We start from the raw sequence: 14,456 nt of genomic DNA, 5'->3' as shown, positions 1-14,456 counted from the left end.
ACCATACTACTTTATATTCAAACTCCTGACAGAAGTACACAACACCAAGAAGCATGATGAAACCTTATTGTCACTGTCTATTTCAACAGTACTATTTTTAAAAGATCTAGAGAGGACTGCATGTGTCATCCCAGTTAATCTTTTTAACATCCCTTCAGAGTACAATGGGAACAAGTAATTCTCAACACACACTCACACACACCTGATAATCAAAAAAAAAATTCATCTACTGAAACAGGGGAACATCATCAGAAATCCATGTGTGTGCAACTGAATTTTGTACAATTAAAAACACTAATTGTTTCAGGAATCATAGCTTGACACTAAAACATTGCAGAGGTGGGTAGATCCTAATGGTCCTCCCCCACCAAAAGACCATTTCTTTTTAGTTTTAAGAAATATAAAGCATGTTTCTCTCAACAGTCCTGTGAACGGGGTAGCATAAATTTCACCCTTCTTCCCCAATGCTGAATGAAGGCAGTAAAACCTAGGCAGTTACTTTCAACTACAACTACATGCAGCAACTAATTTACATTAACTGATTAAGTGGAAATAATTTAGCTAAAAATCTCAGGCAGCCTGTTCTCCTGGGATCAGGAAAAAACACAAGTTGGATGATGAGGTATTACAATATTATGCTGTTTCTAAGAAGGCCATATCAAAAATCTAACCAGGATTAAGAAAAACTATTTATCTTTGTTATTGATCTTCTGAAATTAGAGAACCTGAGGCTGAATCTTCCATTCAGCTACTTCCAGTATAATCCTGAGTAAGTCACTTAACATCTTTAATATCCTTATCTGTAAAGCAACAATACTGACACCTGCAGTACTGTCCAGAGGCCTGCTGTGAGGAAGTCCTTTGTGACCCTTAATTCACACCCTTATAGTAACCCATGATCAAATTCACAGATGTTAAAAATTAAGAAGCGTTATCAATTCTATGTAATTTAATTTATACAGCTCAAATAGCTGCCAAAGTAACTCACAAAAGACAGGAAACCAGTACAGATCAGATACCACTTTCTTACAAAATTCTACCAGCAAGATAAACTGTATACATTTAAATTTACAAGAGATAATCCAGATGCTTAAAACTAAGCTCAGGAAGAAAATCTTTCCCATTACAATTCCCAAGCTAAAAATAAAAGCACAGGGCCTAAACTCAGCACTACTGCTGATGGCAGGCATTTCTCCATTTTTGTGTCTGTGCAATTTAACTCCTTACAAAAACTACAAAGCTACAAGTGATAATTTTGTGAAGAGAAGTTTCTTTTGAGGACTAGCTTCCATTAAAAAAACCCCTGCATTTTTTCTTAACAAAAAAAACCTGAATGTAAATGTGCAAGTTATAGAAATTCTTTATAAATATATGAAATTGAATAGAATTGCTAGACAAAAATTAGATGGAAAGTGGTTTTTGCTGCCACTAAGACACAAATTTATTCTAGTCTTAAAACACAAGTAAAAAGAAATAAAGGGGGCTTACCAGAGCAGGTAAGATCAGCTTTACAGGATAGGATGCACTGGAATAACGCCGGGACTTCCTCACAGCAAACTTCTCCGTTGGGATAGATTTGCCAGCAATTCTCTGCTTCAAGCCTTCCACCTGCCTGTAATAATTCCCAGCCCACAAACAAAACAAAAAAGAAAAGACAATTAAAAAACAGATATCTCCAAGTCTATGTGCTACCATTTTACTTAATGTGTTAAGCTCTCTTAGAAAGAGATAGCAGTTTTACAGGTAGCAATCCTATAAATATGATCCTATAAACAGCAACAATTTCTACAAGGTTCAAAAATGATTCTGAATTTCTTTATTTGACCACATATGTGTTAGGAGAAGAGAGGGAATTAGCATGCTACCAGGTCTCCATTCACCTGCAAGGCTGATAAAGCTTTGTAGAATACAGCACCTCCAAAAGAGCGTCTGCCAACTAATTCAACCACAAGTCATTTATTACCTGTCGTTATCTATTTCATCTACATCAATCAATCTTGAGGAAATGAGAGCCTCAGTTAAGGCAGAATGTGCATATTCAGCCTCTCAGAGTGACAAATCATTTCCTTATTCTATAAAAGATGTCACAGAATTAACAGGATCACTTAAATGAAGACACACAGGTCATCTGGGGAGATTCTTTTTTATTCTGTAGTTTTATTCTGCATTACCTTCATCTCCTCAGTGTATACTATGCACGTAACCCAGTGATTTACCTGCTGCCTTCCCCATGAGAAACTACACTTCTTAAGGGCAGGGGTTGCTTTCTGCTGTCCTCCATACCTTGTCAGTGCTCAGCAGAAGGCCTGGCACAGAGGAAGAATGGGCTAGCTGCTTGTTTGGCTTCAATACTCCCTGGGGTAGGTACTCCCTCCACTGCTGCAATTTCTCTCTAGCTTAGTATCTTGCTCTGAGAACTGCTATGGCTACAAGATTTATCACCCTGAAGCCATCCTGGTGATGAGTCTGGCCAGAGCTCAACTACAGTGACAAAGCCTTGGAAAACATGGACCCAGAGTGGAAGGGCTGAAAGGAAACAGGTATGATGATGCACTGTCGTTGGAGGGAATTTGTCCCATCATTCCAGAGAGCAATTTGGATCTATGCCCAAAATGGTCCATGCCTGCTCTTGACCCCAAGGAGATCAAAGAAAGAATATCCTTTATCACAAAAATATTTGTAATAACTGTCTTGTAGTAGCAAAGACCTAAACACTAAGGGGGAGAAGAGGAGTGATAGGTGGAGAGGAGAGTCCATCAACTGAAGGGCTGAATAAATTAGGGTATATGAATATAATGGAATACTACTGTGCATTAAGAAATTAAGAAAGAGAACTTCAGAGAAATCTAAGGAGACCTGCATGAACTGATACAGAGTGAAGTGGGCAAAACCAGGAAAAATGATTAATAATATAACATCAATATTGTAAGAACTAACAATTCTGAAAGACTGCCTTTAAGAACTCTTAACAATACAATAATCTGGAAGATGATAAATGCTGGAGAAGATGTGGGAGAGTTGGAACACTGATGCATTGTTGGTGGAGCTGTGAGCTGATCCAAACATTCTGGAGAGCAATTTGGAACTATGCCCGAAGAGCTACAAAAATGTGCTTACCCTCTGACCCAGAATAATCACTTCTAGGACTGTATCCCCAAGAGATCATAAAAATGGGAAAGAGACCCACATGTACAAAAATATTTATAGCAGCTCTCTTTGTGGTGGCCAAGAACTGGAAATCGAGGGGATGCCCATCAATTGGGGAAGGGCTGAACAAGTTGTGGTATATGAATGTAATGGAATGCTATTGTGCTATAAGAAATGATGAACAGGCAGACTTCGGAGAGGCCTGGAAGGACTTACATGAACTGATGCTGAGTGAAAGGAGCAGAACCAGGAGAACTTTGTACACAGTAACAACCACGGTGTGCGAAGAATTTTTCTGGTAGACTGAGTCCTTCACAGAAATGCAAGGACCTAAAAAATTCCCAATGGATTCTTGAGGCAAAATGCCTTCCACATTCAGAGAAAGAACTATAAAACTGGATCACAGAATGAAGCAGACTATTTTGCGTTATGTTTTGGTTTGATTTGGTTTTTTTCATGGTTTCTCCCAATTCATTTTAATTCTTCTATGCAACATAACTAAGGTGAAAGTGTATTTAGTAAGAATGCATGTGTAGAACCCATATAAGAGAAGATGCCTTCTCAGGGAGGAAAGGGGAAGGGGATGGGAAGGGAAGGGGAGAAAATCTAAGATTTATGGAAATGATTGTAGAAAACTGAAAACAAATTAGTTTAAAAAAACCAATACAACAATTTCCAGAGGAATGAAGATGAAGAATGCTGCCCATCTCATAATAGAGAAGGGCAGAATATGTAAAATGAGACACACATTTTCAGATTTGGCCAATGTGGGATTTTTTTTTTTTGCTTGACTATGCTGTTTATACGGTACAAAAGATGTTTATGGAGAACTGATACAAGGTGAGCACTCACATGGAGGTCAGAGGAAGCAATACAAGAACACTCTCAAGGTCCCTCTAAAGAACTCTGGAATTAATTGATTGTGTGACATGAGAGACACATAGCACGCCCACATTAAGGAAGGCATCATACTCCATGAGCAAAGCAGAACTCCAGTTGCTCAAAAGAGATATGAGATATGCAAATTTAGAGACATCTCCACTCCCAATGATCATGTAGATTATTTGTGCCTGACCCGTGGCAGAGCCTCCTGAGCTCACACTGGTTTGATCAGACACAGCTAGACATACTGCACCTCGATCCCAACATAATGATGTAATTTTGGTCCTCTTTGAGTACAAAGGACAACCACCAATGTGTTGCAAGGATTTTACGTTTTTTTCTCTCCCCTCAAGCACAAGGGAGGGGAGATGGGAGGCAGAAAAAATAAATACTAGATAAGTGGGTGAAAAGTTATTGAATTTAAAAAAAAATAAAGAAAAGGTAAGCTCAGTGCTATGACAGGGCACTAGAGGAATACAGGGTAGAGGAAGTATCTTGTGGTTTTAGACAATCATCACAATAGCCTTTTTTAATGCTTTACCTATAGCAACTTAAAGCCCAATATAAGAATTAACTTCCTTCTATTGATCTGATTCTGAGTCACTGGCAGCTGTGCATACAACAAGCTACAGAAGCAAGCTCCAGCAGTTCCTATAAGCTGGAAAGAATTTGAGAAAGGACCCAAAATTGAATTCCATGTGGGTGTTGTGTGAAGAGCAGCCTAGGCTAAGTTTGAAGAGGCTCACCACCAGATTAGATGGAGGATGATGAATTTTCAAACACATTAATTCTTACGGACCACCTAAAATACCTAGCAAGGATGAGATCTATATAAGCAGAAGGAAGATCCACACTGATGAAATGACATATCCCCAAAATACTTAAGTAAAAATTTACTCTAGGAAAGAGTGTGTTAATAATCACATGAAAAAATGTTCAAATTCATCCATAATCTGAGAAATGCAACTCAAGAGAACCTTAAGATATCCTCACATACATGAGAATGGCAAAAATAATAATGATGATAATCAGTGAATGTTGACAGAACTGAAGGGAAACGGGCCCCAGAATTGGTACAAGGAAAGAGTGTGGATTTAAATCAGAACATCATGGCTCTCTAATTTACTGCCTATGCAACTTTGAGCAAGGTACTCAACTTCTCATCAATAAAATGAAAGGTCTGGACTATATGATTTGTCAAGTCCCTTATAGTTCTAAATCTATAATCTCACAATGTTCTATTAAAGGAACTACAATAAGAATCACAAAACAAATAGGAGAGGACCTAGCAATACCATTGCTAGGATTCTGCTACAAAAACCAGATCAAAAAACAAAAATAACAAAGGACCCATGTGTACAGAAATATGAATATGTACTCCCTTTGTAACAGCGAAAACAGGTAAATGATGTGATGGGATGTTATGGTGCTATAACTTACTAGCCATGTGACCCTGGACAAGTCACTTAATTCTGTTTTCCTCAGCTTCCTTATCTGTAAAATGAGCGGGAGAAGGAAATGGCAAACCATCCCAATATCTTTGCCAAGAAAACCCCACACAGGGTCATGAAGAGTCACACATGACTAAAATGATTCAACAACAAAATTAAAATGATAAACACAGAAAGATGTATATGAGGTGATACAAAGGGAAACCAGCCTAACTGGAACTAACTACACACACACTGACAACAACCACATAAAACAAAAAAAGAAAGAAGAAAACAAGGCCAAAGGTGGGAAAGAATCCAGCAGCCCTATTAGGAAACAGAACATAAACATTTTGATTCTTTGGATTTCTTTGGTTTTTCTTTAATCAAGGCTAAGAGTTTAGAGTAAGATGCTGTTTACTACACTGAAGAGGTCAGGGGTTCCTGCCCCAGATGAAGGACTGTCCTAGAAAGAGGAGAAATATTACCGGTAGGGGAATACATCAGTATAATGATACTACAAGCAGCCTCCTGCTGCAGTGATAATATCCTCTTTACCTAAAGAGAGACACAATATTCTCTCCAGTTGGCTTCACCTCTTCATCTGGGAGCATACTCAAAATTGCAGCTTTCTGAAACACGTATATTGCCTTAAAGAAAGGAAAAAGAAGTGCATTTTAATTCAACCTTCAATTCCTGACATTTCTAAAATACTGCATCTCAAGAATGATATGCAAATTTTCCAGAAGCTACATGGAAATAATACGACTATCAGGAAATTTAAAAATATCACCAAATGAGAAATATGACCAGTTTCAATGGCTTCTGCTAAACCAATAATTGTTCTAAAATACAAATACCAGTTTGCTTCAGTGAAAGAACAATAGAAATCCATGGGTTATTGCTATACTGATGCTCCCGATCATTCATAAAGTTTCTGGTAAAGGTACTACTGTGAAGTAGTTGGTACAAGCATGTTAGCTGCTACCTGGCATTCAGACCTTGGTTCTTATTTTTCCAGAACGAAGCTCTGTTTCCTTGTTGTTTTTTCTTGTAATCAACTCTTTTTATAATGAAAAAATGCAGGAGGTGGAGCCAGGACGAATACCCAGATATTTTGACTCCATGATCAGTAAGTATGCTTCTTTTCTATTCCATGCTGGTTCTCTACAATTATCTGCTGATTTTATCAACTCCACGTGGTGGAGCTATGGATCTGACATGCTACTCAGCCAAACAAAAGGACAGCCTGCAATTCTCCTTCTCCTTACCTTGGACCACCTGCTCTCCTTGCAGAGCAGATCTGCATAATGATACGCCTTCAGCCACTCCTGCTGGAATGTGTAACACCACATCAGCTCCCAGTAACACAGGTGATGAATCTGTTTCCATTCTTCCTGAGATTTAATACAGTTTTGGAATATCACCTGTGCCTACAATGAAATGTTATAAATCTGATTATGTAGATATCAAATAAGGGTCTAAAAAATAAAAGGGAAAATTCAACATTTTGTATAAAAAGAACAAAACTATCACTCATTCAATCATTCAATAATGCAACAGCTTCCTTTCTTTGAGTGAAACCACACAGCTACACACTATTGTGTAAATTACACTTTATCTTTTCAACCATCAAAAATCTGCTTTCTCTCCCTCTCACCCTCCACTCACAATTGAGAAAGAAAGGAAAACAAAATCCCTGCTACAAACAGATACAGTCCAACCAAATAAATTTCCACACTGGCCATGTCTGAAAAAACAACTTATACTCTGTGTGATTCTGCACTCTGAGTCCATCACCTTTCTATCAGGAGGGAGGTAGCAGGTTCGAGCATGAGCTCTCTGGAAGTGCAGATGGTCACTGCACTGACCAGTCCCTAATTCTTTCAAAGTTGTTTTTCTTTATAATATTACTGTCACTGTATCAGCTGTTCACCTAGTTGGGCTCACTTCACTCTGAACCAGCTCATACGTGTCTTCCAGGTTCCTCTGAAACCAACGCTTTCGTTATTTCTTACAGCATGATAGACTCCATAACAATCACTCAGCATGACTTTTTCACGAATTCACCCATCAATGGGCACTTTCTTAGCTTCCAATTTTCCGTCACCACAAAACGAGTCATAAATGTTTTGGTACATCTTTAGTCGAGAGTTTATTTTGCTTAGGAAATCCCTCCTTAATCTACCCTCCCTCTTGTTCCCTGTTCTCCCTTTTTCTGTTTGCCTCCTGTCTCTCGGTTCAGTTAAATCTATTTCTATACCTGTGTGCATGTACTCCCACGCTTCTTATCCTGGACTGCTCATCAAAAGTGTTACATACACACACACACACACACACACACACACACCACACAGGTGCACACACACACCACATACACCACACACCATACACACATACACCACACACACACACTCACAGACACACACCACACACACATCACCCCCCCAACACACACACACACACACACATCACTCCTTATAGAGTGGCAAAAAAAAAAAGGCAAGGAAAAACTAGCATCAAAAGTAACAAAATAGAATCTGAAATGAATTACCTTTTCCATATTCCCTTTGAGCAGTTCTATTCTTGCAGAATAAAACAAAATTAGAGAGCCCTGGAGAGAAAGAAAAAACAATCTCCTGTTCAATAATCCCAGGGTAAGCTAACTAATTGTGACTGAAAAGTACACTAAAAGTACTGAGCATACATTTGGAAACTTTTCCAGATAGGGTTCAAGAAGGGTCTCAGCTTCCTCGATATTGGCTTCTCCTGTGCCTAGAAATTCAACACACAACACACACAAAAACAACCCTCAGTCTCCAAAGAACACAGGATGTGCTTGCAACCTACCCCTCCAACTTCATTACTGCAAAAACGTCTGCCTAACGAACGGGTAATTTCATATGAAAGGAGAAAACCTTTATTACTGTGTCTTAGTTTCTATTTGGGACATAAGAAATATCACTGGACTTTTAGGTCAAGACTTTCTCGGGGCAGAATGACTAATAGTAAATAGTAAAGTAAGAAGCTGATCTTAAATTCTAAATCTGATTCTTTTTTGTTTTAATAACGATCATGACCGTCACACCTTCAACTTCATGCTTGTAACTCTAGTTTTGAGACAAAAAAAAACACAACCAGAAATCAAGTGATTGGAAGCAAGCACTTTGTAGAATCCCTTACCAGAAAAGCCTGGCATTTATTATCATAAATAAGAGCAAACCAATCTAATCAATCAATCAATCAGCATATATTAAGCACCTACTCTGTGCCAGGCACTATGCGAGGGACTAGGGACACAAAACCCAACAGGGAACGGCCCCTCTCCTCAGGCTGCAGGCAGCTACATGCACCTCTGCATCAAACTTCACTGCTTGCTCCCGTGATGCTTTCTCAGTCTCAGTCATAGATCTAACAATATATATCTATCTCCTATTTCTCCTTACTGACTTTTCTCAATGGTTTATTCTATCCATGAAAAATAACTGGCCTTCAGTAACGTCAAAATGCAATTTAATCCTTACCAAGGACTAGTGAAACATAAGTATGAAATAAGAGTAAAGTTAAACTGCATAGTGTAGACCGCAAACTGGATCCAGATGCACCTTCTCGCAACTGTAGGAGGCCCAGCTCCTGCAGAGAACAAAAACCCCATTATCTGCTTTATAACGAGAAGACCAACATTATAAATTACAAGTTATTTCTACTCAAAAAATTTCAAAATATCAATCCCTTCTTTTCTACCACTTTTATAGTTTGCATCAATATTGTTTATAGCTTCCTTGGCCGTTTTATATGATATATATGTATCATTCTCTGACACAAAGAAAATATTCTATCTTTCATTTGTTTGTTTTTCTCTAACAAGTATTTATATTAAGTGATTTAGCAGTTTCAGGGGAGAAAGTCAACACTCATTTCAGAAGAATACTGTTCCCCAGGCAGATACAAACAATATGGGTACTAAAGTTGTAAAACGCCCTAAGATTTTTGGAGTGTGTGTCCCACACCATCTCTACCACACAGATGACAAACAACACAAAGTGATGAAGAAATTAAGACTTATTTAAATAAGTTTCTCTGTGCTTGCTTTCTTAGACATATACTTTGTAATGGGGCAACTATTTTTAATATTTGGATGAAAAGTGCGATTTATAAACCAATTACATCCTATGATAGCTGTATCTATTATAGAAAAAACACAATAAGCATCACTAAAATTAATAAAATTCAGGGATAAAGGGGCTCTCTCATTTAATGTTGCAATATAACATATAAGAACCAGGGTACGTTAAGTACTGTTGCCATGTATACCATATATTGTTTGAACCTTAGAAGCATTTTTGAAATTACTTACCACCTAGAATCCATATTGAAGTCAGTATGTTGCCATAGTAATAAATATTATTTTTACATAGAAACTTAGCTTTAAAAGGGTAAAAGATTAGTTCATGTATTTAATCAATCAAAAAATATTTTTCAGTCACCTACTATGTACTACGTACTATGCTAGATGTCATATCGACAACCATGTATAACTACTGAAAATATGATCAATACCGAACATCCCTTTGACTGATCTTAAAAAGGCTAAGTTGATAAGCCTTATAAAGGATTTATCTACCCTTTGAGAATACTTAAAAGTTAAATTTATACCCTGTTGCCAGAAAACCCAATAAATTCTAGTAGTCGGAGAACTCTTGCTGGTAAAAGAGATAACATCTGAAAGAAAAACAAAGTAGATAGAGAAGTGTTAGACAACTGCGAAATGTCAAACAGGTTTCAAAGCCTTTTTGTTAATATGAAAATTAAAATTAAGTGAAGATTAATGAATGCCACCAAGAAAAAAACAGGCAATCAATTACATAAGTAATTCTTTCACTGTGGTAGATATACAACCAAGAACCTCAGGAAGAAAGAGTCATAAACTTTCCCAGATGCCCTGTCATTTCTAAGCCCACTTCCAACAAGGTTTCTTTAAAACTGGTTTTCTTGGGTTGATGCAAAGCCTTACCAAATAGTAAGTGCTCTGTGTGTATTTTAATAGTTTCAGAGATGTTCAAAGGTATAGACAGAGTGTCCCAAAAATCTTAGTGCAGTTTTAACGCTTTACTAGCTTTAAACCGTACTGAGACTTTTGGGACACCCTATCTATTCAGACATTCGGTCCCAATCACCTCTTCTAAGTTCTTCACACCCTCCTTAACTCTCTCTACTCTCTCAACCACTCATTAGCAAAGCAACAACCATTTTTTTTCATTAAGAGCTCTGATTCCTAGTCTTAGACTTCTTGAAATTCTATACTCAACTTTCATATCCAACAGGCTTTTTTGGCTTTGAATCTTGCAATGGCAACAACCAATACACTGAAAGCCTGTGAAAAGCCGGACGATGCAAAGCTTTCAGGACAGCCCTGTGGGCTCATTTGATCCTATCTGTGCACAGCAGTCCAGGAGGAATCAAAGAGAAAGGGTGGCACAAATGTGATAATAAGCATTATTTTGTACAGTAATGTTCTGTTATAGATACAAATATATCCTACCAAGTTAAATGCTCCTATTCCAAGCTTCACTCCCCCTTCAAATTGATAATAGGTTTCCTTCTGTTTTTTGTTGCCCTGAGTCATCTGTAGAACGGAATAACATTCCCTGAATTGGAGAAAAGAAATAAAAAATATTCTATTTGTGTGACACCTTAAAACAAACCTAATTTCAAATCAAATTTTGCATTTGCATATGACATAACAAAGTCTACCCTCCAAAATATTAAGGGAATTTTCAAACTGCTGAACTATACTAAAACTACTCCAGCTATTGCTAAACGCTAATCACCAAAGAGGGGGAGCTTCTACTTTTTAAAACAGTGGATACCTTTATACCATCAGCTCAAGGACTGACCCTTGTAGCACCCTTTATCAAATCTGACATTTCAGTTGTAAATAGGTGGGCAGAGTGTTGAGAGTTCCATGTATCTATCACTCACCTAGAAGGCACCACTATGACTAACAGGAAGTTTTATGTGAAGTAGAAAGAAAAAGGTTTTCGATTCTTCAGATACACAGTTTGGCAAAACTACTGCAGTGGCCTGAAATCATTTTCCTCTCAGAAGTGGCCAGGAAAGACACCATCAGTAAGTTCTGAATTCCAGCATATAAGTGCACTAATCCCTTTGTCCCTAGAGTGACTCAATCAAGTTATTTTGGTTTGACTTGGTTGAGAGAGATTGTAAACGGAAGAAAAGTGGTTATTTCTGCAATTATCTTTCTATGCTCTCATTTTGCTCTTTTCCACAAGGCATATTTCCCTAACTTTTCCTTTCCATTTTTAAATATTTTGTTATTTTCCCCCTTTCAAACATAAAAAAAAAAAACCCTTAAAAGTGAGATTTTGCAAGGCCCTTACCATCTGACTTTAAAAGGATGAGGGAGGGGAGAGACACAGACTCTACCTTAAAAAAACCTGAGCTACTGTTAAAGGTTCAGGTTATCACTTGCAGCATGAAGCTTTTTCTTATTCCTCCCCCTTCCATCCTACCAGTTATTAATCTCTCTGTCTTGCAATGACTTTACCTTTTCTAAAATTTTCTTATGTATATGTTCTCTTCCCATTCACTCTCTAGCCCCCAGGAGAATAAGTGCCTTGAAGCCAGAGACGATTTCATTTTGGGCCTTTGTATATTCAGTACCCAAAACTATGCCTTGCAAACAAAATGTCTGTTGAGTTGAAATATCACAATCTCTGAGAAGATCTAAGATGTAATTACTGACATTTGAGTTATTGGATGACCTACATCAGCTAATTCTAGATTAATATACTTCTCACACACAAAGTGATGGTAACAAATCATCAGGAAGAAATGAATTTGGACTTATCACAGTACAGAGCTTCTCCTCTACCTGGTGACACTTTTACTTGGTTCTCCTTGTGGACCATCACTGCCTAGACAACCAATCAAGACTAGAACTTGGTTAGCTGTAAGTATCGCTATGTAGGGCTACAAAATGAAGCAAAGATCTACGCAGATAATGAGTCTAAGACCATGGCTTCTTTAGCACTGACCTCCAAGAAGTTTAGCTTAAGATTCAGGGCAGTAGTGGCGACTGAATATAGTTAACACTACTACCCGGGCAATTTCAGGTAATTAATACACAGCAAGTCTTATGAGTAAGGCTACCATATTGTGAAGGTACATGGACAATTGTAACTCACCTATACTATATACTTCAGCCCAGACTTGATTTCATAGCGTTTTTAACACTGTCTTAGGATCGAATAAATAATAGTAGCTATTCATCAATAACACTGCTGTCAATTACCAACATAAATTACCTAATTTTTAGACCTCCTTATAACAATACTTCCAATGATATAATGTCCTTCTGCACAGTGTTGACACATTGGGCTCAGTACCTTCAAGCAGTTAGGTTATCAATCTTGAATCACCAAATATCAGGAAGATGCATTATTACTTCATTACTTTTCAAGGCTGCATAATTTCAATGTGAGAATTCCTTTCACTGATACAGATACAATCCCTCTACAACTTGTTAGATGGTCAGTAACAGTGGCACAGCCACCTGAAGAGAAGTCTTTGTGACCTTGCTGAGTAGTTATCAGATAAGACAGCAAGCATTCAGTCGGCTCCTGGGTCAAGACTCAAAGCCTTTCCAGTTTCACAAAAAGAAGCAATGTTTTTTGTCCACTAGCCTAGTTATCAAAAAATCTAGCACCACCTAAATATCTCAAGGCTTTTATGGAAGAAAAATTAATTTTTAAAAATGAAAACCTGACTATACTTCAGATTATAAAGGCTGTGGGGACTAAGGTGTTTTTTTTAATGGCCTGAATCACACCAGTTTATTCAAAATATTTGAATTATTAACTTACTTATATATTTGGTAACTTGTTCTAATTTTGAGTCCACCTTTGATGAAGTTGATCATGTTTTCATCCTGAAAACCATTTAATGAATAATTAGGTCATTACACAAAAAAAAAAATCCTTGCACTGTCCCCTCTGCTGTGCCTAGCACAACAAATCTTTAACACTGGAGACAAAATTTTTCAAAAAAGCATCTTTTCCATGTACCTTTTAAAATAGTTTCTTTACTGTTTTTCCCTAAGTTGGAAAGGAAAAGGGAAGGAATGAATTTTTACGGGTGCATTTCTGCATTAATTACTCACAAATCAGTCACTTTTAAATGACTAAAACAGTGATCTCTATTCATCAGGGATTGTGAATCTTTTTAAATGGAGCATGAATTTAAAATCGTAAAATGTCTTTATCTTTTGCATTCAAACAGTATTCTAACAGGTTTATAGGATATGCTGAAACGTCAACCTTTTCCCTTTCTCACCAATAAACAGCACTTACTTTTAACTGTACATGTTTCTCTTTCAATGAGACCTTTATTAGCAAGTAACTTCTGTTGAATATCCTTTCCTAAGCTTGAGTGTGAGCTCTGCATGATCCTCTTTGGGTAATTCACGTAAACACAGTGTTGCTTCAGAAGCTTCTCTAAGGTCCCTTTTAGATGCACATTTCCATGATCCTATTCGAGTTCTCTGAGTAAATTACAAGGTCACCACCAGTAGATGGTGCTATAGGAGATCTTTTTCTACAATGTTTCACACAGGTAGAACCAAAATGTCAAAGCTGAAAGGGACCTTGGAGATCATCTAGTACACCCCATCCATAAACAAAGGTGGGCTGGAGTAGACTCATACTATCTCTGAGAGCCAACTGTTAAATTTTCAGTGTGGTTACATAAATAATACATATTAATCACACTGAATTTACAAAATTTCAGAAAGCTACAAATCAGAGCTTGATTTATTATCTTCTCGATTGCCCTGATTTTTGGAAGTGGAGAAAATGTTAATAATGTAAATTAAATTTTAAAAGTGTGTCATGTATACATTTTTTTTCTTGTAAAGTCAGTTTTTAAGCATTTACCAGCACACTACTGTCAATTAAAAAAAAAAAATAAGGACCCAAT

At 37.3% G+C, this 14,456-nt stretch overlaps 1 protein-coding gene across 10 annotated transcripts in view; it reads right to left on the bottom strand.

Moving 5' to 3' along the window:
* TTC39B (tetratricopeptide repeat domain 39B) overlaps nucleotides 1-14,456 on the bottom strand; it is a 148,367-nt gene that overhangs the window by 24,670 nt on the left and 109,241 nt on the right. For all 10 annotated transcript variants that reach the window (XR_011977444.1, XM_072656144.1, XM_072656071.1 and 7 more), the window contains 9 exons: nucleotides 13,346-13,410; nucleotides 11,002-11,107; nucleotides 10,116-10,181; nucleotides 8,984-9,092; nucleotides 8,167-8,234; nucleotides 8,014-8,073; nucleotides 6,731-6,892; nucleotides 6,018-6,109; nucleotides 1,489-1,612 (listed from right to left, as the gene is read on the bottom strand). Coding sequence is in view for 9 of the 10 variants with exons in the window: in XM_072656144.1 (XP_072512245.1) it covers nucleotides 1,489-1,612; nucleotides 6,018-6,109; nucleotides 6,731-6,892; nucleotides 8,014-8,073; nucleotides 8,167-8,234; nucleotides 8,984-9,092; nucleotides 10,116-10,181; nucleotides 11,002-11,107; nucleotides 13,346-13,410 (852 nt within the window). In the remaining variant the exon portion in view is untranslated. The remainder of the gene's footprint in view (nucleotides 1-1,488; nucleotides 1,613-6,017; nucleotides 6,110-6,730; nucleotides 6,893-8,013; nucleotides 8,074-8,166; nucleotides 8,235-8,983; nucleotides 9,093-10,115; nucleotides 10,182-11,001; nucleotides 11,108-13,345; nucleotides 13,411-14,456) is intronic.

The sequence above is a fragment of the Notamacropus eugenii genome, chromosome 1, assembly GCF_028372415.1.
Source record: "Notamacropus eugenii isolate mMacEug1 chromosome 1, mMacEug1.pri_v2, whole genome shotgun sequence".
NCBI lineage: Eukaryota > Metazoa > Chordata > Mammalia > Diprotodontia > Macropodidae > Notamacropus > Notamacropus eugenii.
Note: the sequence above shows the minus strand (reverse complement) of the source record. Positions and strands in the feature narration are given on the sequence as shown.